The sequence below is a fragment of the Primulina eburnea genome, chromosome 3 (assembly GCF_022965805.1).
Source record: "Primulina eburnea isolate SZY01 chromosome 3, ASM2296580v1, whole genome shotgun sequence".
Classification (NCBI taxonomy): domain Eukaryota; kingdom Viridiplantae; phylum Streptophyta; class Magnoliopsida; order Lamiales; family Gesneriaceae; genus Primulina; species Primulina eburnea.
The window spans coordinates 8024419-8047791 of record NC_133103.1 but is presented as its reverse complement, the minus strand read 5'-3'; the positions used below and the strand labels follow the sequence as shown (position 1 = coordinate 8047791).

At 34.3% G+C, this 23373-nt stretch overlaps 3 protein-coding genes across 5 annotated transcripts; 2 read left to right on the top strand and 1 right to left on the bottom strand.

The window, feature by feature from the left end:
* The first annotated feature begins 2776 nt into the window (after positions 1-2776).
* Positions 2777-7617, top strand: LOC140825964 (protein PHOX1-like). Of its 2 annotated transcripts, none has more exons than XM_073188027.1 (3): positions 2777-5719; positions 5809-6167; positions 6714-7343. In XM_073188027.1, the coding sequence occupies exons 1-2, from the start codon at positions 3655-3657 to the stop codon at positions 5955-5957; spliced, it is 2214 nt and encodes a 737-aa protein (XP_073044128.1). In that variant the 5' UTR covers positions 2777-3654; the 3' UTR covers positions 5958-6167; positions 6714-7343. The 2 variants fall into 2 exon arrangements, with proteins under 2 accessions (XP_073044128.1, XP_073044127.1); XM_073188026.1 differs by having other exon boundaries at positions 2778-5719; positions 5809-6036; positions 7275-7617.
* A 539-nt stretch (positions 7618-8156) lies between these two features.
* On the bottom strand, positions 8157-18566 carry LOC140825963 (protein S-acyltransferase 24-like). Its single transcript, XM_073188025.1, has 13 exons — positions 18120-18566; positions 13877-14017; positions 13292-13404; positions 11886-11965; positions 11620-11783; positions 11192-11330; positions 11006-11105; positions 10394-10451; positions 10222-10299; positions 10018-10116; positions 9650-9728; positions 9390-9538; positions 8157-8852 (listed from the first exon to the last, which is right to left on the bottom strand). The coding sequence occupies exons 1-13, from the start codon at positions 18381-18383 to the stop codon at positions 8475-8477; spliced, it is 1842 nt and encodes a 613-aa protein (XP_073044126.1). The 5' UTR covers positions 18384-18566; the 3' UTR covers positions 8157-8474.
* Positions 18567-20808: 2242 nt separating this feature from the next.
* On the top strand, positions 20809-23077 carry LOC140825961 (uncharacterized). 2 transcript variants are annotated; one of them, XM_073188024.1, is made up of 4 exons: positions 20809-20965; positions 21056-21181; positions 22360-22412; positions 22494-23077. In XM_073188024.1, the coding sequence occupies exons 2-4, from the start codon at positions 21080-21082 to the stop codon at positions 22819-22821; spliced, it is 483 nt and encodes a 160-aa protein (XP_073044125.1). In that variant the 5' UTR covers positions 20809-20965; positions 21056-21079; the 3' UTR covers positions 22822-23077. The 2 variants fall into 2 exon arrangements, with proteins under 2 accessions (XP_073044125.1, XP_073044124.1); XM_073188023.1 differs by having other exon boundaries at positions 20896-21181.
* The last annotated feature ends 296 nt before the right edge of the window (positions 23078-23373 follow it).

The window sequence follows — 23373 nt, the reverse complement described above, 5'->3', positions numbered from 1 at the left end:
TGGTCTTGCCATCCTGTGCGTGTCCAACATCAATGGAATATGTTAAGCATGATCAACATCAACGCTTAATTCAATTTCTTATGGGTTTGAATGAGAGTTATGGTGCCATCCCCTGCCTTCGGTAAATCAAGCCTATTCACTTGTTTGTCAAGAGGAAACTCATCGCAATGCTATTTCTTCACATTCAATTGCTGATGCTCCGACCACAGCGTTTTATTCAAATTCTAAACGTTTTGATAATGTCAAATGTGATAATTGCAATATACCAGGCCATACTATCAGCCATTGTTTTCGCTTAATTGGTTATCCACCTGGCCACAAACTGCATAAGAAGTTTCCTCCAGTCAAGAGCTTTAAATCAACTCATCACACGCCTAAGGCTCCTGTTAGTAACTCATCATTTTCACAGGCACCTTCTACTGAATCTGGATCAGTGAAGTCTCCTGGTGTCATGTTTTCACCTTCTCAGTATGACCAGATCTTACGTCTGCTTGAGGATTCACCTGTATCAAATGATGTTACAGCAAATTTGGCAGGTAATATCACTAGCTTGATGTCTATTTCTGAAGCCAATGATTGGATTCTCGACACTGGTGCGAATGCTCATATTACAGGAACTTCTAATGGTTTGCAAAATTCACAAACATGTCCTCTACCTACTGGATCTGTTCGTTTACCAAATGGTATATCTGCGCCCATTTTATCTCGTGGCTCAATGCACTTATCCACCTCTTGCACTTTGTCAAATGTTCTTCATGTTCCTGATTTTAATTTTAATCTTTTATCCATATCCCAATTTACCAAAGACAATAACTGTTGCGTCACTTTCTATCCTACATTTTGCGTGTTTCAGGAATTCTTGACTGGGAAGATCACGGGGATTGGTAAACTCAAGCATGGATTATACTACCTCGTTAGAATACCTTCGAGTCTCCAACTCAATTCTCACACATTTATCAATTTATTTTCAACAAAATATGCATGAAAATGTAAATAAATGAAATTTACAAAATGTTAGAGCTGGATCTAAGAGTTTTAATGAAATGATTTATTTATATTTCGAACTCATTTTATTAAAACTCCACATTATTATTATTTTTTTTTAGAAAATATTATCCGACACAGTCTCCTAACATTCCTCTAGAGAATCGGCCATCCTTTTGTAAAGTTGAACAACGTGGGATCACACGAATCGTTTGTATGGCACAAGCCATGTTCGTAGCACCTTTCTAATATAATCACCATTACAACCTGTCTATTTGTTCTTTTGCTAACTAATTCTGCTTCTTGTAGATTTGTTTTTTATTTTTATTTTATGAAAAAGATATTTTAATATATGCTTTTTTAATATAATTTTAATATAGGTCTGAGCAAACCTTGCTTGTTTTGAAAAATTAAATACAGCAAATGCGTCTTGACATGTTGATTAAGAGCATGTTCAATGAAGAGATGAAATTGATGATGTGAGTGTTATAATACCATCTCATGTTTCTACAGTTGTGAGATTACGTTGAATTATGATTTTTTTTTTATTCAATTTAAGAATTTGATATTTAAAAATAATAACTAAAACATAACTAAAAAATATAATTATACATAGTAAAATTTTAAAACATAATTAAAAATTACACATAATAATAATAAACTAAAATATACAATTAAAAAGTGGATGAATTCCACTATTTTTGATCAAGTTCTTTTTAAGTTTGTGGTGCAATTGGTTCTGAATGTCGACAATTCGCTCCAAAAAAACGTTGAATCATATGGTATGATATCTTGAAAATAAACATATGAGACATATATTCATCATCTCAAGCGGGGAAATCAAGATCTTCTAACAATTAATCACTTTTGTCATCCACAATCATTCATTATATAAACCAAATCAGTTGGACTTCACATGCTAGATGAATATCTCACGGTATGTGTTATCGATGTACCAATTCTCAAGTATTCGTCAACAACATCGCGTGCAACATCTACGAAATCAGTCGGATCATAGTCTAAACCTTTTGAAATGATAACAATCCGAGCTTACATGTCGCGTCCATACATCGGACAAAGTAAGTCACATTAGTTCATAAAGTTTTCACAATTTGCAAAAACAAAGGTCTCTTTGTTCGGAATCGCTTTCGAAAATCTTTTTCGTTGTAGACGAGATTATCGATGAAGTAATCTTAATATAATCTTTCAGCCCAAACAACACGTTCTCAAATTTTTTGTTCCCGTTTGTAGCCATGTATGTGGATTGACTCCCACAATTCAAGCACTACAACAACGTGCTAATAATATCTGGGTTGGTGGTCGTCTTGACGAGATGAGCAATTGGTTGATCACGGTGTAGGACAGACTGGTTTTTTAATTTTTTTTTTTTTTGAGAGATAAGTTGAATTTTCGAAGTATTGAGAGTTTGAGTCATTTTTGTTTGTCTGTCCTTTAACCAGAGCATTTCATTTTGCAACCATCTGGAGTTCCTTGAAATATGCTTCTCTTTAATTACTAGAAAAATATTATTTTGTCGTTTTATTTTTCTATTTCTAACAGTGAATCAGACTTGTTCGTTAAGAAAACAAATTATATGTCTGGTCGATGGAGTCACGCCCTCTCATTTTCAATGTAATTATTTCAGATATCTTTTAATATTTACAACAATAAAAATTATTATTATATTTCCTGTGGGAAAAAAACAGGTGGCAAGCAAGTGATGAGAGACAGCTGAAATTGTTGGTGAGGCATTTGGCCAAGGACGGAGAGTCAAAACCAAACCAAACCTGACAGTTGCCAACGAAACTTACCCGTAATCTTGGAATACACGGAAACCCCGTCGGTCCTATTTGTCGTCTCTCGTTACAAAAATATTTTTCGTGAAAATTTCCCGAAAATTTAAAATCAAGAATCCCACTTTCGATTTTGTAGTAATTTATGAAAAACAAATGCCGCAGACCTCCTTTTTCGTTCCTTTCCAGCGTATTGACATGGTATATAATATCATTCCTTTTTCCTTTTGTGGTGTTTACGCCAGCTACAGAGCTCTTGTTCTTGGTGAATATCATTGGTTTCCTTTCGTTCATCTGCAATCCTTTGATTTTTTTTCCCTTGGAAAATCCCAGAATATTTTGAACGAGAATCGACCCCTTCAGAAGTTGCGTCATCCAATCAAATCATTTCAATCTTTTTGTCTCCTTTAAAAAGAAGGGGGGCTACAATCTTCAATCTTTGCTTGCAGCTGAATTAAGGTTTATTCTATATCTGTACCGTTTCTAGATTGGCATTTGAGGGGGAAAAATACTTTTTGGTGGGATCGTTCATTTCTTGGTATCTGTGTTAGTAGTTTGTGGGATTGTGGGGCAATTTTCTGAGCTTTCCAGGTGAAGATTTGGATTTGTTTCTCGTTTTTTTTTGGGATATAAATTGGTGTGTAGGTGTTATTGCATTTGGTTTTTGGTCTAAAGTATAAAGCTTGGATTTGATTGGTAAATTAGTCTTCAGATTTTTTCAGATTGATTTCGTTTTAATATCCTTCTTTAATAGGAAACTTCAAGCAAATTATTATTCTTAGAAAATCGATTGGGACTAAGGCCGTATAACTTTAGGGGTAAGATAGGTGTTAGATATTGAATTAGTTTTTGTTTGTTTGAAATCTTGAATTTTAATATGGGGAAACATGGTGGAACAAACAAGAAAACTTTGGGAGATAAATCAGGGGAATCCAACTCGGGGCAAAGTAAAGCTAGTGAAAATAGTCCAAGAGCTTATGATAAGGACACTGCCATATTTATTTCTATGTCGCAAGAATTAAAGAACGATGGCAATAGATTGTTTCAGAGGAGGGACTATGAAGGCGCAATGTTAAAGTATGAGAAAGCCATAAAATTGCTTCCAAGAAACCATATTGATGTATCCTATCTACGGAGTAATATGGCTGCTTGCTATATGCAGTTAGGCATTAGTGAGTATCCAAGGGCGATCCACGAATGCAATTTAGCCCTTGAGGTCACACCAAAATACAGTAAGGCTCTCTTGAAGAGAGCTCGGTGTTATGAAGCATTGAATAAGCTAGATTTGGCACTAAGAGATGTTGGGACGGTATTGAAGATGGAACAAAATAATATCATGGCAAGTGAAATTGCAGAAAGGGTGAAAAACACACTAGAGAGACAAGGCTCAAGAGCAAATGAAATTCCGATAGACCTGATTCCGTTACCTGAATATCTTGAGCCTCCTCCTCCGCCTCCAATTAAGGTATCCAAAGAGAAGACTAAGAAAAAGAAAAGCAACAATGTAGTGGAAAAGATAGTTGATGACAAGATGAAAGAAAATAAGGATGGGAAAGAAAGTGACGAGAAGGAAATGAAAGGAGAAATTGAAGAAAGAAACACTGATAATGTTATTATGACAAGGAAGTCTGATGAACGTATTGATGAAAAGAAGGCTGAGGACAAATTAGTCGTGGAGGAAGAGAAAGTTAGTAATGGTGTGGGTGAAGAGCCTAAAAGAACTGTGAAATTGGTATTTGGAGAAGACATAAGATGGGCTCAGATTCCGGTCAACTGCAACATGTCGAAGCTTAGAGAAATTATTTCCGATCGGTTTCCCAGCTCTAAAGCTGTTCACGTCAAGTATAAAGATGAAGAAGGTGACCTGGTCACAATTGCCACCGCAGAAGAACTGAGGTGGGCTGAAGTGGCTTCAGGACATGGTTCTGTTAAACTATATATTTTTGAAGTTAATCCAGACCAAGATCCCTCGTGTCAAAAGGTTAAAAGGGTTGAAACAGAAGCCCAGCTTGACATGAAACGTGTTACTGAAAATGGACATGTGGGAAGAAGAAAGGAGCTACGGAGTGAGTCATCTTGTATTAGTGATTGGATCATTGAGTTTGCTCAATTCTTCAAGAACTATGCTGGGTTTGACATTGATTCTTACCTAGATCTCCATGAGGTTGGAATGAAACTCTATTCTGAAGCTATGGAGGAGGCAATCACTAGTGAAGAGGCTCAGGACCTTTTCAGCACTGCGGCAGATACATTCCAAGAGCTGGCAGCTTTGGCTTTGTTTAATTGGGGTAATGTTCACATGTCCAGGGCAAGAAAGAAGGTTTATTTTACCGAGGATTCTTCTAGAGAATCTGTTCTTATGCAGATCAAGTGCGCGTATGATTGGGCACAGAAGGAGTACGTAGAAGCCGGGAAGAAATATGAAGAGGTGCTGAAAATTAAACCAAATTTCTATGAGGCTATTCTAGCTTGTGGGCAGCAACAGTTTGAGCAGGCCAAACTTTCTTGGTATTATGCAGTAGGTACTAATATTGATCTAGAATCATGGCCTTCAACAGAAGTTCTTCAGCTTTACAACAATGCCGAGGAAAACATGGAAAAGGGTATGCTCATGTGGGAAGATGTGGAAGAACGCCGTCTCAATGAACTGTCCAAGCCAAAGAAAGTTGAAACCCTGTTGCAGAAAATGAAACTGGATAACTTGTTCAAACATATTTCTGCAAATGAGGCCTCAGAGCAGGCTTCAAATGTTAGATCGCAGATATTTGTGATTTGGGGTACCATGCTTTACGAAAGATCCATTATGGAATTCAAATTAGGACTTCCTGTGTGGCAAGAATGTTTGGAGGTTGCTGTTGAAAAATTTGAACTTGCCGGAGCTTCTCCGACTGATATTGCTGTTATGATAAAGAATCACTGCTCCATAGACACTACATCGAAAGGTGATGCATAGACTTAGCATCTCAGGATGTTGGATATTTTGATTTAAATAATTACTTGAAAGTTTTCTAACATCTATATGTGGTTTCAGGCTTGGGATTTAATATTGACGAGATTGTTCAGGCATGGAATGAGATGTATGAAGCTAAAACGTGGCAGAGCAGCATTCCTTGTTTCCGATTAGAGCCACTACTTCGAAGAAGAGCTTCAAAACTTTATTATGCCCTTGAACATGCGTAGCTGCTCAAATTGATGTATCATAGAGGAAATCGAAACTAGGGAGAATCCCTTGGCATGAATTTGTGCTTATTGCATTCTGGTAAGTAAGATAAAGATATTAGCCATTATGTTACAATAATATGATTTTTCTGTTGGATCCCAGCTATAAGAAAAGTGGAAATGACCTGAATTCTCCATTAGTTAAAGATTTACATGAGATATGACTAGTTAGTTCAAACTTCGGATAAAACCGAAAAAACCGAAAATCCAAACCGAAAAAACCGAACACTAAACCGAACCGAAAACCGAATTTTATAATTCGGATATAAATGTTAAAAGCGAAATTAATTTGGTTCGGTTACGGATTATAAATTCCAAAACCGAACCGACCGAAAAAACCGAAATTTAATTAAATTAATAATGTTATTTTATTTTATATTATTTATTGAGATGATATTAGTGAATGAAGAATTATTTTGAATAATACTTAGTTGATTATTGTTTATGTAATTCATTTGTACTTTATATTTAAATATTTTACAAAGAAATCATTTAAAAAGATAACATATTATATTTTATAATATATTTATATTGTTAATTTAAATAATTGTATCAAAACCGAAATAACCGAACCATTTCGGTAGAAAACCGAAACAAACCGAACCGAACCGAAGAAAAATGGTTCGGATATCGGATTATATATTTGTAAAACCGAAAACCGAAATAAAAAACCGAAAACCGAACCGACCGATGAACACCCCTAGATATGACCTCAAGGATTTACCACAGCTTTTGGTTACAGAACCAGAAATTTGTTGAAACGGTCTATAGAATGATCGCTAATTCCTACCAGTTATTTGTAATATAGCTTAGATGGCGAATCTAAAGTACAAAATAAGTTGTGCTAAAGTTAGTTACGAGGCAATTTGAAGTTTATGAATGTAATGATAGAGGAAAACTTTATATGATGATTGAACCATCTCGTGGTTCAAATGCCTACAGTCTAACTCATACTCGAAATGTGGATTTTTGGATTTATGGGCTCCATTCTATCCTGGATGACTTATTAATTATCTGCTTTCGGAGTACCATTGAAAGGGCAATTAAAACTATATGCTTGAGAGAATTGGATTAGAAGTGAGTTTCTGCGTTCAGCTTATTCAATGTGCTTGTTAAATCATATATTCTTACAAAAGCTCGTAAACATGCGTTCTTGAATGAGGAATCTGATGCAGCTAGATATATATAAAACACAACAAACTTTGTTTAATGTGGAAATCTCCTGTATTCTTGTTTAGTCGGTGCTGGTAAAGTTTAGATGATAATATCTCCATGCAGGTTTACTTCTTCTGGTGGGGCATTTTGTGATGAATTACAGTGGAAAATCAATCAACTGATTACTTTTCACATTTGGTAAGATGAGTTTCGAGGGAGCCATATCTGCATCATCTTGGCCTCTCCCCATCACAGTAATTTTTTAGAACATGAAAATATACTGTTTTTTTTTATATAAATTAATTTCTATAGTTTTGGTTGTATGTCTCAGTTTTTTTTTTGAAGAACTTATATTGATATTGTTTGGCCTGTGAGATTAATGTAATTGAAATTTGGTTTTTACGTTAGTTTAATAGTTGTCAATGGATAGAGGCGTCTAGTTATCATGGACTTTGGTTTACTTTAATTTTTTTTCCTTCTAGTTTTTAATTTTCAAATGAGCATCAAGTAATTTTTTAGTAGACAGAATACTTCCATGGTAACATGATTGAATTTACTTGAACGTGGTTAATGTTTCATGTTTTTGTCCAACTCAAGCATGGTGTGGAACCCTGAAAATTTGACAGATTTTACTGAGAAGTTTAGGGGAGGAAATTCTCTTTTTTATATAAATATTTAATGTGACTGTGCATTATAGTTCTGTTGAATAACTAGCTTAGTGCTAAAACAAAAAGAATTTATGCATGTTACCTTTTCGAAAAGTATGTCTAGTAGTCGATAACTCATATAGCACCAGGTTTCAAATTTAAGATGAAGTTTCAAGTTCCAGTCCTCATCGAACTCAAAAAAAATAATTATGTTTTGTGGATAATACTATTAGTTATCATCGCGCAATGTAAAATATTAACCTAAGTCAATTGATTTAAGAGAATTCCATATTTTAATGTTTTAAAATTCAATTAAATTAAAGGTGAAAAGGCTAGCAAACCATCCGAAAAAGGAAAATATAGAAACATATTTTCTTATACCCCAAACATCACAGTACAACATAGTACCTATGTAGATATAGTAAACTATCAGAAGTACGCATAAATTGCACCTTGTACAACATTCTCATACAATAAAGGAAATAAGAAATACAAGAACTTCAAAGAAACCAAAATCGCCATTTGTAGACTGGGCAGCACATATTTTTCTTATGTGACGTAGCAGTGAAAATTGATCCTTTTTCCCCCAGACATCTTTTGAAACTGATACAATGAAGTTCCGTCATGAGACCTCAGCAGAATGGGCAGTATTTCGGGCTAAACCAACGCCCAAGCCTTAAGGAATCGAATCAGTTTTTCTATTGTGATTACGGCCATGGCTACAATGAGAAGAATGAACATGACCATGAAGCGAATTTGAGGTATTATTTACATCAATTACTACTTGGCCATTTCCATTTGTTCGACTAGCATGATCGATGGATCCATTTGAATGGATGGAATTTCGTGTCATGTGCATCATCCCAATTCCTTCAGATTCAATCACCGATTCTTCAGTGCGCTCGATATCTTCATTATAGCCATTTATCAAGAAATCTGTGCAGTTCTTCTTACAGCCATGATCGTACAGGTTACGGAATCTACCACCTGGTCCTCTTAGGTAGCTGTACCGCATCATGTTTGCCATTTCATTTGTTGTAATATTGCGAGAAATCTATATCAGAAAAGTGAAATCATTTAGGAGTCAACTATAGACTGTATCAAAAGTTAACTACCTTTTGTCCGGTTATAAAAATGCCAAACGTAATATTGTTCTTTTTTGGGAATGTAAACTATACTTAAACAATCATTTAAACGGTACAAGAGAGATTGAGGTTGTGATATAACAGTTTACGATACCCAAAAAAAAGTGGAACATACAAATTTGCGGAGATACAAACTTCTATCCATCGAGTGAACGTGAATGCTTATATACAAGAAAGCGGGAATCAAATAAAATGCATATGAAAGGCCTGAACAGAGAAACAAATGATTAACATCAAAATGGCAATCAAGACACTCCCCATGCAATTGAAAAAAAAAATGCCAGCATATAATATATGAACTAGCCAATGCATGTCTGTTAATCCCGAAGTCCGCAAAGTGCACGGAAAAGATGCTGACCATGCAGATATGAACGGAGAAAGAAGACTACATAAGAAAAACGACTGACAAGCAAAACCGCAAATAGAAGCAGATTCTGGAAGTGTACCTGAGAGGCCTGTACAACAGTCAAGACTGCAACACCAGAAAGGAGGAAAAAGTCTGCAACAAAAAATGATAAAGCACCAACATGCTGTTTACCAGCATGGCTAAACCATGCGCCAAAGGTAGATGGAGCCGTTGGGTCAGTCAACACTCCTGCAATGATAAGAAAATGCTAGAAGTGGATAAAACGGCATAAAAGATACAGCGAAATAATAAGGTTTATCATAAGGCTAACTGGGAAAGAAGCTTAAATTCAAATCTCACTTATAAGTGCAACTGCTCCGGTAATCAGCATTGCAACAACTTCCAGAACAAGAAACAAGAAGAAGTCCCACTTGTTTTTCTGTTCAAAAAATCAAAAATGGGTATGGCCACCACAAGTAAATTCTCACCTTGTTTCCAACTCTCTTATTACATGTAACAAATAACTACTTGGGAAATGTAAATTAATGCATTTATGTTTAAGTGTTTATGAGAATAGAAGCTGCAATGATAAAGATAATGACCTGAATTCATCATTCCATTAAAGAGTGCCAACATAATTTGTGATATGATTTGACCCCACAAACAAGAAATTCATAGATGTATTCACAGCAGCAGCATAAAACAGAGTTAAGAAAGTGTTAAAACACCTTTCCAATGCAATTAGACATCCATGGGCAATGATGATCAAATTGTTCAACGCAGCGATCACAGGTGGAACAATGCTTTGCACGAAGAGGACGAACAATCTAATTAAGGAAAGAAAAGGTGTGATAGAGTATAGAAATAATTTAAACAGGGACTACTCAATGGAGGGGTATGTAACATTGCAGTCAGAAAGAAATAAATAGTACCTTGCAAGTTGAGCAAAGTTGTGACCAATTCCCAGCAAGCAAAGCAGGATTATTTACCTCAAACTTCAGCAAAGGTTCCTAACAAAATCAAAAAGTTTTATTCAAATATTTGTTAATTTTAGAGAACAAGAAGATGTTTGAAAGAGATTAAACTGAACGTGGGGCGACTTACGTCATCTTTCATGTTTTCTTGATCATATCTATTCATTTTGATAAACCCGGGATCCTTGCTACAATTAGAAAGTCCAGAGTTAAGTTAGTGGATAAAGTTCAATCGGGAAGAATGAATTCTAAAAGGATAGTGACTCGAATTTGACACAGATAAACAAGAAATATTGTCCCGCAAAATCAACAGCTGTTCAGTGCACTTCAACAACAAATTAACTATATAATTATTTTAGCACCAACATAAAGTATATCTATGATCACAAGGTCAATAAACTTACACAACAATTACTGCCCAAAAACTAATCAACATATGGAAGCTTTCTAAACAATATCGCATTCCTCTCTCACCAAATATTGTAAACAATACAACTAAACAAAGGTTCAATGCCAGATGTATAATTTCATCTGTTAGGGTTTATATTATAATGAAACTAATGATTGTTTGCATCAAATATTGCAGCTGGTGAGCGAAATGGACCAGTTTCCACCATGCCCTAATTAACAAACTGAACAAACAATTTCATTACCCATGTCAACTACTTCTCCGATTATTTGCAATAAAGTAATATTTAATAAACACTCTCGAAAAATTTATACATTCAAACTGAAGAGTTACCTGCTACATCTATAAAAAAGAATCAGTCCAGAGGTTGCCAAGAATACACCCATCCAAGCAATGAGACCAAAACCAGCAGTTAATCTTGGCAAATTAGAAGCTGACACAAACAATTTTTTTTTAGTACTAATTACATCCGAAAGGGCAATGATCAATTCAGGTGGTAATACAAATCAGGAGAAATACCTGTAACAACCGAATGGATATATGTCAGTAGCAGCAAAAAGATCATGCACCAAAGTAAAGGAGCAAGTCCTAATTTCAAAAGTTTGCCAAGCAAGCTGTTGCTATCCCACTTTTTCTCAAACAACTTTCTAGCGTTTCCCTTCAAATCAAATTCAACCAATTGATAAGAATATGCCGGAGCATGCATATAAACAAAGATCTCGAGTTTCAAAGCTTAAATGGAAAATAGGTAGTAAGAAAGACAAAGAAAAATCAATTGTTTGAATGTACAGATCATGAACTAATGCCCAAAGGATTAAAATTCTCATAATTCTCTTACTTTTGAATAGTTAACTTCTTTTTTGACAAGGAATATTTACTTTTGTCAATAACTCAACAACTAGCATTGACAAAACGAAACATGATTAAATAGTTTGCGAAATACCTACAAGGAAAAATGCGACTTGTCTGTGATTCTTATCAGCAGCTAGTTGAGCAGGTGTAAAACCAGTATTATCTGTAATCATTAAATCGTTCTTCTTCCCAGCCTGTACCAAAACAGTGCATGCTTCTAAATTACCCCTAATGGCAACCCAGTGAAGGGGGGTGCAACCTACAAGCATCACAATCTTTTTAATCAGGATAATGTGCTTGTAGCACTAAAAGAAAAATGGAAAAAGCATAAAATGACACCATGTGAAGCATTTCAACTAACCTTCTTTGTCCTGCCGTCCCCTGTATGCATTTAGAAATAGCAAAAGACGTATGCAATCTGCGAAGCCCTTGTAAGCTGCCCTATAGTAGTGCCAAAAAATTAAGAAATCCAAAATTGATTATTCCTCAAAATTCAGATCAATCACATTCAAAACACACTGACATTAGCTTGAATAAAAGTAGATGGGGAAATAGAGAATAATTATATGTAGCTATTTTAGCATGCCAACCTTTAAAATAAATCTTATCGCCACAAGAGTTAGAGAGGGAAACTTCAAGACATGATTATGACATTACAAACGAGCTTTAGGACTATCACTCCACACAATCCTTAAATTAATCCAACAGTCACTGATTACAATTAAACCATATAATAACAATAGCAGAAAACAACGGGGGAAAAAAAGCAATAGCTAAGATTGATAGTAAACCATAATCAAGTTAATAATCTGAATGCGAGTCATTAAGTACCTTTGTTACCAAACATGGCTCAAAGTTCCATCTAGTTATGTTCTTAAACAGTCTAGCTCAGGAGGAAAAGCAGTCGCGTAGAAAGCAATTACACGCTAGAACTAAAAATTAACTGTGGCACCAAAAGATTAAAAAAGGGAGGAAAATATAAGTTAAACTTTCAACAAGCAAACATGTATACTTGAGCAGTTGAGCTATGATAGCATAATAACAATAGATGCAGATCCAGCCTTAATAGACCAACAAATCAATGATTGGGCCATTAAAGGGAATACTAAAAAAGGCACCAGCCCAACTTGAAGAAGCCTATCAAATTATTTTCAAGCCTCAGTTCAATTAACTGGGAGAGATGGTTCGAGAAGGAGGACACCAGCATAGACAAAAGATTTCGTGATAGGAGCGATATCACATGGAGAGGCGTAACAAGCTAATCGTCTCAAATAATCATGTTTTTCATTTTTTTGTTATTTTATTTCTTGCGAAGAAAGTTGAGAGTAGAATGATATATAGTTGTAAAGAACCATTTTGAGGATCACTGAGAAATATTGAGTTGAATTTTCTTTTGAGTTTGGCACAGACTCGAAGTGTGCATATCATTCATATCAAGCTACGTTCTCGAGCTTTCCTCAACTTTATTATCCACATTCAATTAACAAGAGAATATATGGATGGTTATTCAGCAATTAAAGTCCCTTCTTACCAACACAAATTCAATATAACATGCTCAAAAGTCATAATGAACCACAGAAATCACATCCAGGATCAACAAAATTGAAGCAAGTAACATCTTTTCCCCCATAAATTAATTGTTGTGTTCTCGGACATCTCGTTTTAAGAACCAAATTCTTGGATGATTGAGATAAAATAAAAGGAGAAAAAACAGTCAAATCAAATATTTACTGAAACAAAAGAATGACAATTACATTTGTCAAGTACCAGTGTAAAGGGCTTCTTCCATCATTATCAGGAATATCAGGATCAGCATTCCACTTTGTGACTATGTGATAAAGAAAAGCCGTCTGACCATATTGTGCAGCAACATGTGTTGTCTGCAAATAAAGAAAGTGCACAGTAATACACAGGAAAAGGTTGGGAGGCTAGAAAACAACAAATTTATTTGGTAACTAACAAAAAAATAGCATAAATAAGACAAAAGGTTCAAACTAACAAGACCAAATCCAATAGCATATTCAACCCACTAGCGCATAAATCAGGCAAATTCCCAGTAGTAAATATTCAGGAAAAAACACATCTTTATTTGGAAAACATGTTCTAGTGTTTCAATCCTGTCGAATAATTTGCAGCCTCTCATCATAATAGTTTCAACTATTATGAATTCTTCTGAAGACCACTTTCTAAAAATAAAAGAAAAACACAATGGTATTTGAAAGTAATTCAAAATGTTTCCATGATGCGAAGACTTCTTATAACAAATATTTTGATGCCCGAGCAACCTTTAATCTATTCAGACAAATTAACCAATAAATACTTGCAATAAAAACAAGAAGATTAAATGTATACCTGATAGCCATTAAAATCAACTGAATTGACACGAGCACCCTCCTGCAACAAAAGTTCAGCAACCTGGATTGCACCCCTAACAGCACTCCAGTGCAGAGCAGTTTGGCCTGTATTATCACGGGCATTAATATCAGCTCCATGCTGTCAATCACGCCACAAAAAATAATCAGAACACCTCAAGTTTTTAACAATTTACAAGAAGGCAAAACAACAACGCAAAACAAAAAATGATGAATGTGCACCACCCACATCCTCGGTCCTACTCTTCCATTTAAATTGTAATCCAAGTCCTTTTGAAATATTAACTTTTGTCATCAACCACTGCCCCCCACATTTCCCCCTTCTATTTTTGGGGCAGTTGAAATTTAAGGTGTGTAGCTCCCACAAAGAAGAAAAATAATAAAATGTGAAGACTATGTTCCTCAAAAATCTTGAATTTACTCTTGCGATTCCAGAAAGTTTCATGATACTTGTAATGACCCGATACTTTATTTGAATGAAATACTAATTAAACATGATTAAAAAGTTGTTAATTAAGTATTATAAAGGAATTGATTGGGGATCCAACGAATTAAAAATGAATTTGCTAATGAAGTTTAGATAATTAAATTTTTTTCTGGTTATGATTTATGGTACATTATTTATTAATGAATTTTTATTTATAATGTTTGCTATCTTTTAGAAAAATATTTAATTTTGTAATAATATAGATTTATAATATAACTCACTTTATATATATATATATATATATAAAAGCAGAGTTTTTGTCAAAAATAGTAATTTCCTGCCAAAATGTCATTTCTAAAAAAGAAAGATATATCATGAATATTGAAATATGTGTACTGCAATAAATGATAACTTTAATTATTGTTTGCATTGATTATAACAATTCATTTAAATCATTTTTTAATTTAATTAATTTTTATATTAATTCGAATATAATTTATGTTTATATGTTTTTTTTATTTTTTTATTCAAACTGAAACTAATCTCTATGGAAAACATAAACTATATTAAATTTTTTGCATTGATTATATCAATCAATTTAATTAAAACTGTATAAATAAATTTAAAATACAAATGATTGTTTTAAGTAATTTTCTGTCCAAATTACTTACTAAAAAAAATACAATATTTAATTAGTTAATTTAATTTTTCTAAAAATAAAATTGGTTGAGTATTAAAAGTTATCACTACAACAAGGTTTTTCAATGAACATTAAATTACCATTTAATAATCATAAATGTTTTTTTTTATCTCAAATGCATATTATTTTGTGATTACCTTAATTTGAAAGAATTAATGTATTGTAGTTTTTTTCTAAAACCATATATATATTGTATATCTTGAATTGTCTTCTTAAACATTCAAATAAGAGAGCCCAAAAATATTAAAAGATATAGATTCAAATGAGTTTCTAATGAACATTAAATTTCCTCAAAAATCAGAAATTTTGACACTCAATGCATGCAATTTGAGATTTCCATAATTTCAAAGAGTTAATGTATAATATAATTCTACCAAAAGTATCCAATGTATAATTTTTTCTTTTGGGATGTCTTATTTGAAATTTTAAATTATAAATAATGCAATACTGCATATTATATTAAAAACTAATTTTATTTTATTTATCTTACTAAATTTATCTGCTCCAAAATTGAATTTTGAAATGACCCATCTTTTTAGCAACATATCTGAGTTGAATCCTTCCAAGATGTAATGTTCGTTTAAATTTAGATTTGTTTATTGTTATGAATTACCTACATATGGAAATAATGAGACATTAAGTTTGAAATTTGACTTTCACGATCGAGAAGTAAAAAAATATTATTCTTCAATTTGTACAAAATTTAATTATTACGTATTTATTAATTGATAATTTTCTTCTATATTACAAAGTTCACGGATACATGATAGTGTAAAATATCTCATAACGGAAATAATTAAACCAATTCTAAATAAAGTACATATCTTATTAGGAGACACATTATAAAATTTATTGACATTGTTTTGGAATAAAAATAGTAAATGTTAATAAAATAAATATCTGATTTATACATAATATATTTAGAATCGCATATTTCATTTTTCTTTAGAAATAATATGTTATTGTGTATATTATTAAGAGATTTTGTACATAAAATCACAACTCATTTGGATAAAGATATTGATGAAACAATTATTGTTATCATTCAAATGTGTCAAACACGTGTCATGTTACAAAATTGTTTGTGAATGTGGATTTAGATGAAATTATTGAATTTTAAAAAAAGTATTTCTCATTGATAGATTTAATTTTTTTTATATCACATGTTAAAAAATAATAATATATAACTTCTCAAAAATATGTATTAATGTTGATGGTCGACATCAATACACTAAACACGATAAGCACCATGTCATTATCATAGACTAATACAATCTAAAATGTTGATATATGACACTTATTGTTAGTCAAAAAAATTAATAGATGTGCGTTGTATTTAAGAATGTTTTTTAAAATTAGCGAAAATTATTTTTATAATTATATTATTTTTTTTAATTTAAATGTCTATTAATTTTTCACTGGTTTGTAATAATATCATCCCGTGCATCGCACGGGTTAAATACTAGTATACTGAATTTTAAAGTTTATGTCAAATGCAATTTACTATGATAAAGTGTACTTCACCTTGCGCATTGCGCCTCAGGCACCATGATATCCTAGTGATTTAGTGCGTCTTGAGCCTTAAATAACTATGGTTTGGATCTTTTGAACTAGTCCGAATGTAACTTATAAATAGAAGTCGATTTTATTTGTTTCCTACACCGTTTTCCTCAGTTTCTCTCTCTCGAGTTTTAGCCATATACCTTAGGTTTTTAGCCAGTTTCTCTGCAGTTTAGTGTCGGGAAGCTTCGGGGCTAGTGTCGACTCGAGGAGGGGTCGGTGAACCAGGACACGCAGATCGAGACGTCATAAGCAGGCTGATAACGGACGCAGGTTTACACGAGTAGACTTTCTGTTAGATTGTTTTAGTGAGGCACATGATGTACTGACAGAGATATCCATCCAAACGTATAATGCACACTTTTATGATGCATTTTTATCTATTGTTTGATACTTGTTTTACTGTTTTGACATATTATGCATGACATATCACGTTGGGTCTGATGTCTTTTGAGATATACCTAATTTGTTTGGACCGCTCAGCCCTACTCTGTATTGTGAACGGTTGGGTATCAAGAGCTACAGTGTCCGACAAGACTCGCGGGCTCTGATGACCCTGGACATTGTAGGTCCACAGTTTTGATGATGAGTGTGCCTCTAGACTAAGCATGAGAACACATCTAGAACATGCCTAGAACATATCAGACACTACACACTCAAGCGCCTCTAGACTGAGCATGAGATTCTTGACTTGATCCTTGATATCCAAGCATATTGCATTTCAAATGCATCATATAAGTTTGTATATTCGTACATTCTCGTATTGGACTACTGTCATCTTGGACAACTCATTCCATGAGAAAGGTCCTATAATGGACGGTTCGGACGACCAAGCAGTGGCTAGAGCAGTTGGGTTTTCGGTGTTGATCCAGTTAAAGTTTTATTTGGTTTCTCGTATTCTCGTGCAGGATTATGAATTCGATATAGTCGTATTAACGACTAACATTGAGATTATTGTTATGTTTTCGTTTGGATTATAGATGATTAAGTTATTTAATTTATGTTGTTTAATTCGTGTTATCAAGTTTAATTTTGCATGCTTATTAATCTGAATAGTAGTTGCTCTGATAAGGGCTCTACAATTCTTGCAAGTACATCCAAGTTAGTCAGTCTAGAAAACTCTAATGGATACAATAAAAAATTTAACTCCAATACTTCAAAATGTTTCTAAAGATCCATCAATTGTGAGCATGCATTATAGACTCACGTTCAATCAATGCAAGCAGTCAGAAAGGACGAATCATGATTTTAAACATGCCTTGATCACGGGTTTTCCTCCAAAGGTATATCATTTGTCACAATCAAATAACTTGCAGATTTTCACATCCTAGAAAACAGTTTACCAACTCAGTATACCTGCCAAAGTCAACCGATTACTTCATCAAATCCATTTCCTTATATCCATTGTAAATAACCAAATCCAACAAGCTAATGATGCAAAACCAGTACCACATTACCAATTGAACTCTAACAAGGTCGAAATAATTGCAAATCAAACCCAAAAAAAAAAGACAATAGGCACAAAACCTCCTATACCTCTATGATATATCGCGCGGCGGCAGTCCGATTATTGAGTGCCGCCCATTGAAGTGCATAATAACCTAGGCCATCGGGCTCGGAGACCGAGCCACCCTCGCTCTCGACCAGACGTTGAAGCTTCTCCATGTCACCATAAGCGGCCGCCGTGTACACGTCGTTCCTCAAGCTCTCATCTTCCACAAGCACAGCCGCCGTCTTTCCACCGTTCGAGGGACTATCTCCGGATCCCACCTCCTCCACTACCTCGATCTCCGATGCCATATGCAAATCGGATGGCGAAATCGGAAATCGGTTGGATTCAATTTAACGAATTGATCAACAATGCGTGTTAAAACGTCGTTTGTTGACCAATTATCATAAGATTCTCTCTACAAATTATAAGGTTTTTCTTGGAAGGCTAGTCCGGGTTTTGTCCAAGATAACCAACCATATGGGCACTGACTCGTCATGGCAGGGAGCTTTTTTCTAAAAAAAATTATTATGTGAGAAATTAAAAATATTACTTTAAAAAATCTCACATAATTAAAAAAAAAAAGGTCGGAGCGGTTGGTTTTAATGGAATCGAGAAATAAATCAAGTTTCAATTTTTAAAAGACAAACTGGAAATATTTCAACATTGGAGACTAATTCAATATATGATGAAGACTATAGTTCTTTGAAAAAGACATTATCATTCTCCTTTCGAATGTTGAAAAAATGTAAAACTCTTTAAATTTAAAATTAAAAATTTTTCGGATACACTATTTTTAAAAATCACAGGTATTTACCTCATTTGCAGCAGGTTTTACGCTTGATTTTGATTTTAATATATCATTCATCATTAATTTAATTTTATATGAAGGGGATATGCGTTTTCTTGGATTTTCATGGCACTAGTGCTATTTGTTCATGTCTTTTCTTGGATTTTCATGGCACTAGTGCTATTTGTTCATGTCTTTTAATATGGGGAAAGATCATCTCGAATGAGAAAAAGTAAATTGCTATAAAGTCATGACAATAGAGATGTCAAAACGGTCTAACGGGACAGTCCACTCAAAAATCCGTCGCAACCCATTATTAGGTCATGCTAGGCAAAGGCGACATGTTTTTTTGACGGGTTAGAAAATTATCAACCCAACTCATCAATTTTAGTGATGGGGTGAGTTGGCCTGCATTTTTTGTGTGTAATTTGGTGGGTTGCGGTGGGGTAGGTCGGCCTGCAACCCATCATTAGAATGATATCTGGCTTGACGGACTAAACCATTTTCACCATGAAATTCAATGCTTAAAGTACATCAAATTTTATATATTTGAAAAAAACTAAACTACATTAATTGAGAAAATAATCATTTCAACCATATTTACTATTTTAATTATTTGAACACGCATAGGTAAAATCGAATATTGCAAATTCCATATCTGCTAAGGGAACAATTGGAAAAACAAAAGTTCTCATCTATTTTTCAAGTGCTCACGATTCTACCCAGTTACGAATTTTTTTTCCACTACACCTCAGAAATGTGAAAATTGGGACCGAAGAGGGTGGGGTGAAATCTCTGGTTCCATGAGATTGGACTGACAATGAGCGATTCCCATCAAACTTCTAAACAAATGGAACATGAATGAATCAATTTCACACCGAAGTGAGAGAGATTCTAAAACTGTTCAGGTATGAGACGACGCAGTTGAGGAGAGTTTAAAAGATTTGATATGTACTACCCATATAAAAAATTTGCATATTCTTTTCAGAAGTTCGTCACATTCTTCGAAGTTAAGCTTGTTTGATTTTGGGGTAATTATGAGATGGATGACCTAATGAGAAGTTTCTTAGGGTGCGTATGTGTGAGGACATAAGCACGCTGGAAAGTCTCATCTTGATACAGTGTGGACAGTTGTCGATTCTAGCCAGGACGTTATAATTGGTATTAGAGCTGACATTTTCTAGTACGGTGTGGTTTGAGAACGAACCAAGCTGAAGTTGTTGGGCATCTGACACCTAGGGCTGAAGAGGGCGGGGGATGATCGTTGGTGCCATGAGGTTGCACTGACAATTAGCGACTAATGACAAACTTCTAGGCGAAAAGAACATGAATGAATCGATTTAACACCGGAATTAGAGGAAGTCCAAAACTGTTCAGATATGAGATTGTACAGTTGATACAGAGAGGACAATCGTCGAATCTAGGACGTTGTAAGAAAAATCATTCTTATAAGGATAAACATTCTTTCATATATGTTATATATTTTGTTAGACGAATTATTCAAAAAGATCGTTTAAATTTATAATTGAGCGTGTAAAAAAAATATCAAAACCCATAATCTCCACCCCGTATAAATTACGGGATCTCCCCAAGGCGCTTTCGACATCCAGATCTTGGATTATTTGTTTATATTTTGTAAGCATTATCATCACGTAGTAACGCGATTTTTCACATGTTATTTTTAAAAGATATCTGAAAACACATTATAAATAGATGTCACATTTGTCTAAATTATAAAGATGAAGGACCAAATTGCAATTATCTTTATTCATCAATGATGGCTCAAACCCTTCCATTGGGAGAAAATAATTGCCAATTATTGCATCTACAAATTGATAATGTTGCACCAAATGCCACCAACCCAACGCACACTTCATTTAATGCGAGAAATTTCAATAATTACATCTCGCCCCCTTAAAGCGATGAAATATCATACACCCCAATTGACAAAACCCTAGAGTCATCCCACAAAACCTTAGTCAAACGTATTATTTGCGACTTTCCTTAAATTCCTGTACTTTTATAGTTTTATTATTATTATCGACTTACTTTCGGACACCCAAATTCAACCCTAGCCAGAGAAGCAACTGCGACTCCTCCCTTGTTCGTCAGCCGTTTGTTTTCCTTCTCTTTTTTTTTCTTGAAACTTCACTTCTCTCCATTGTTCTTCAAGTTTTTTCAGTGCCTTTTTAGGGGAAGTTTCTTTTATTTGGTTACATGGAGGTGGTGAGCTCTGACATAGTATGCAGATTTGCTGAGGCTGCAGCGCTTCAAACTATCTTGGCTGCTCAAAAGTCCCTTGCTTGCCTTCTTTTACTGGTACTCAAACCTTTTTTTTATTAAAAAGTTTGATTTTCATTTTTTTATATTTTGAATTTCGAATTTCGCGATTTGGGTTTGTGAGATTTTGCGTTAATTTTGAATTTTAGCTTCTGTGGTGATGTTTTTGTATGATTCCTTTTAGCTAAATGCCTCAGAGTCTGGGTTTTCCCTTCCCCACTTTCCCTTTTTCAGGATTTTTTGTATTTTCGCTATATGGAGTCTGAATCTTTTTTTCTTGTGGAATCCTTTTTAGTTGGAGTTTGACTTGACTATTTAGTTTTGGTTTGCTATGTGGCTAACCCCTTCTTTTGTTGTTTTTCGTCTGAGTTAAATTTGAAAGTGGGCTTTCTTGACCCACATCTGTAAATAACAGGAAAACTGCAACTCAAGATTTGTTTTTGTTTTGATCGAATTCGTCTCCAAATTTTTTGTGTTTATGTTGCAGGATGTCTTTCCTTGCGCCGGTTTATTCTAGAAAGATATTCGGTACCACGTGTAATGCGTTTTCTCGGGATTTTTTCAGTCTCAGTTTGGTTATTATTTCAAGTAAAGTAGATTATTTTGCTATCACATTCCAGTGACTAAAATATATGGAGTTTGAACACTTTTCTGGAGGTTTACCACAAACTCGTAAACATCACACCTCAGTTTCAGCGTTATGGCTTATCGGATTGAGTTTTTAGTCCCCTAGAAAACAGATTCAGGAGATGTCAATAGGAAAGGCTGGCCAATGTATAATTCGCCCCATTGTCTGCGCATCTGGAAGGAAAATTTTGTTTTTTTGGGGTTTTCCGTGGATTTGGTACTCATTCGTAATTCACAGTTTACTTCAAAACCTTACTTTCTGATGCTTGCTCTGGAATTCAGTAATTCTTTCTCATGCTTGCTTTGGAATTCGGTAATTCTTTCAAGTAAATATATGGTCATTTTGAAATATATGCTGGTTAACAGTTTCCTGATATTCTCATCGAGTATTGTGTCTGTGTAGCCTCTAGTTACAGTTTGGATGTCTGTAAATCACACTGTTTCCAGTTTTATGTTTTTAGGCATGGAGCTGATGTTGTGAAATGAGTGAGAGTTTTTTTTTTTTATTGTGAAATGAGTGAGTTTTATGCAATCTTTTACATTTTTAGTAAGACAATATAATTTCTTAATTAACTAAATGATTTATATAGATGGTAGCTCTGTTGAACAACATTGATGGGCTACCTGACTTGACTGAGAAAAGGTAACATTTATTTTCTTCACTACAATATTTCTTACTAAAAAAAGATAATGTACAAAGTGAATAAATGTCGAGCATTGGCAGGTTCCCAATTGACGATCTTCATAGATTGGAAAAGCCCGGACCCGAAAACAAAGATGCATCCGACACAGAGGATGATGATGAAGATGAGGATGCTGATGAGCAGGATGATGATGATGATGCCGGTGACGAAGATTTCTCCGCCGGCGAAGAAGGTGGAGATGACGAGGAAGGAGATCCAGAAGACGAACCAGAAGCCAACGGTAATGAAGGTAGCGGTGATGATGATGAGGATGATGATGATAATGGAGATGAGGACGAGGATGGCGACGAGGATGAGGAAGATGAGGAGGAGGAGGAGGATCAACCACCGGCTAAGAAGAGGAAGTGAAGTAGCTGCAGATGATGTTTCTTTAGTTCCTTTTTTGTTGGTTGGCTGTGTGCAAGAGAATGAGGATAATTTAGCTCTCGTCTGTTATAATTCAGTAGGAAATTGATCTTTCTAGTTTGGGTTAAACTTTGTTTTGTTATTTTATAGAATTTCATGTGCTCCCTTTTGTGGAGAGATGAGAATTCTGGATCTTATGTCAGTTGTATGATTTTTAATGTCATATTTGTGTTTAGAAAAGCAAGTTGCCTGTTTGTTTGCTAGGTCACTTCGTTCATTTCCATGGATTGTAGCCAGCAGATGGAGGCAAAGGTATTTGTTTTGTTTACGCTCGAATGAGATTTCAAAACTGGATAATAAAATATAAGTTCTATCATTTATTTGCACCTCATCCATTACAATATTTTTTTAAAAAATGGGTAAATAAAATTTAATTAAACAGATACAACCACACTGGGCAATCTTTTGCAAAAATTTGATCCACCGTGATTATGATTAGATGCTTACGATATGAAATAGCAAAGCCGAAACATTACCTATTGTAATTGACGTGAA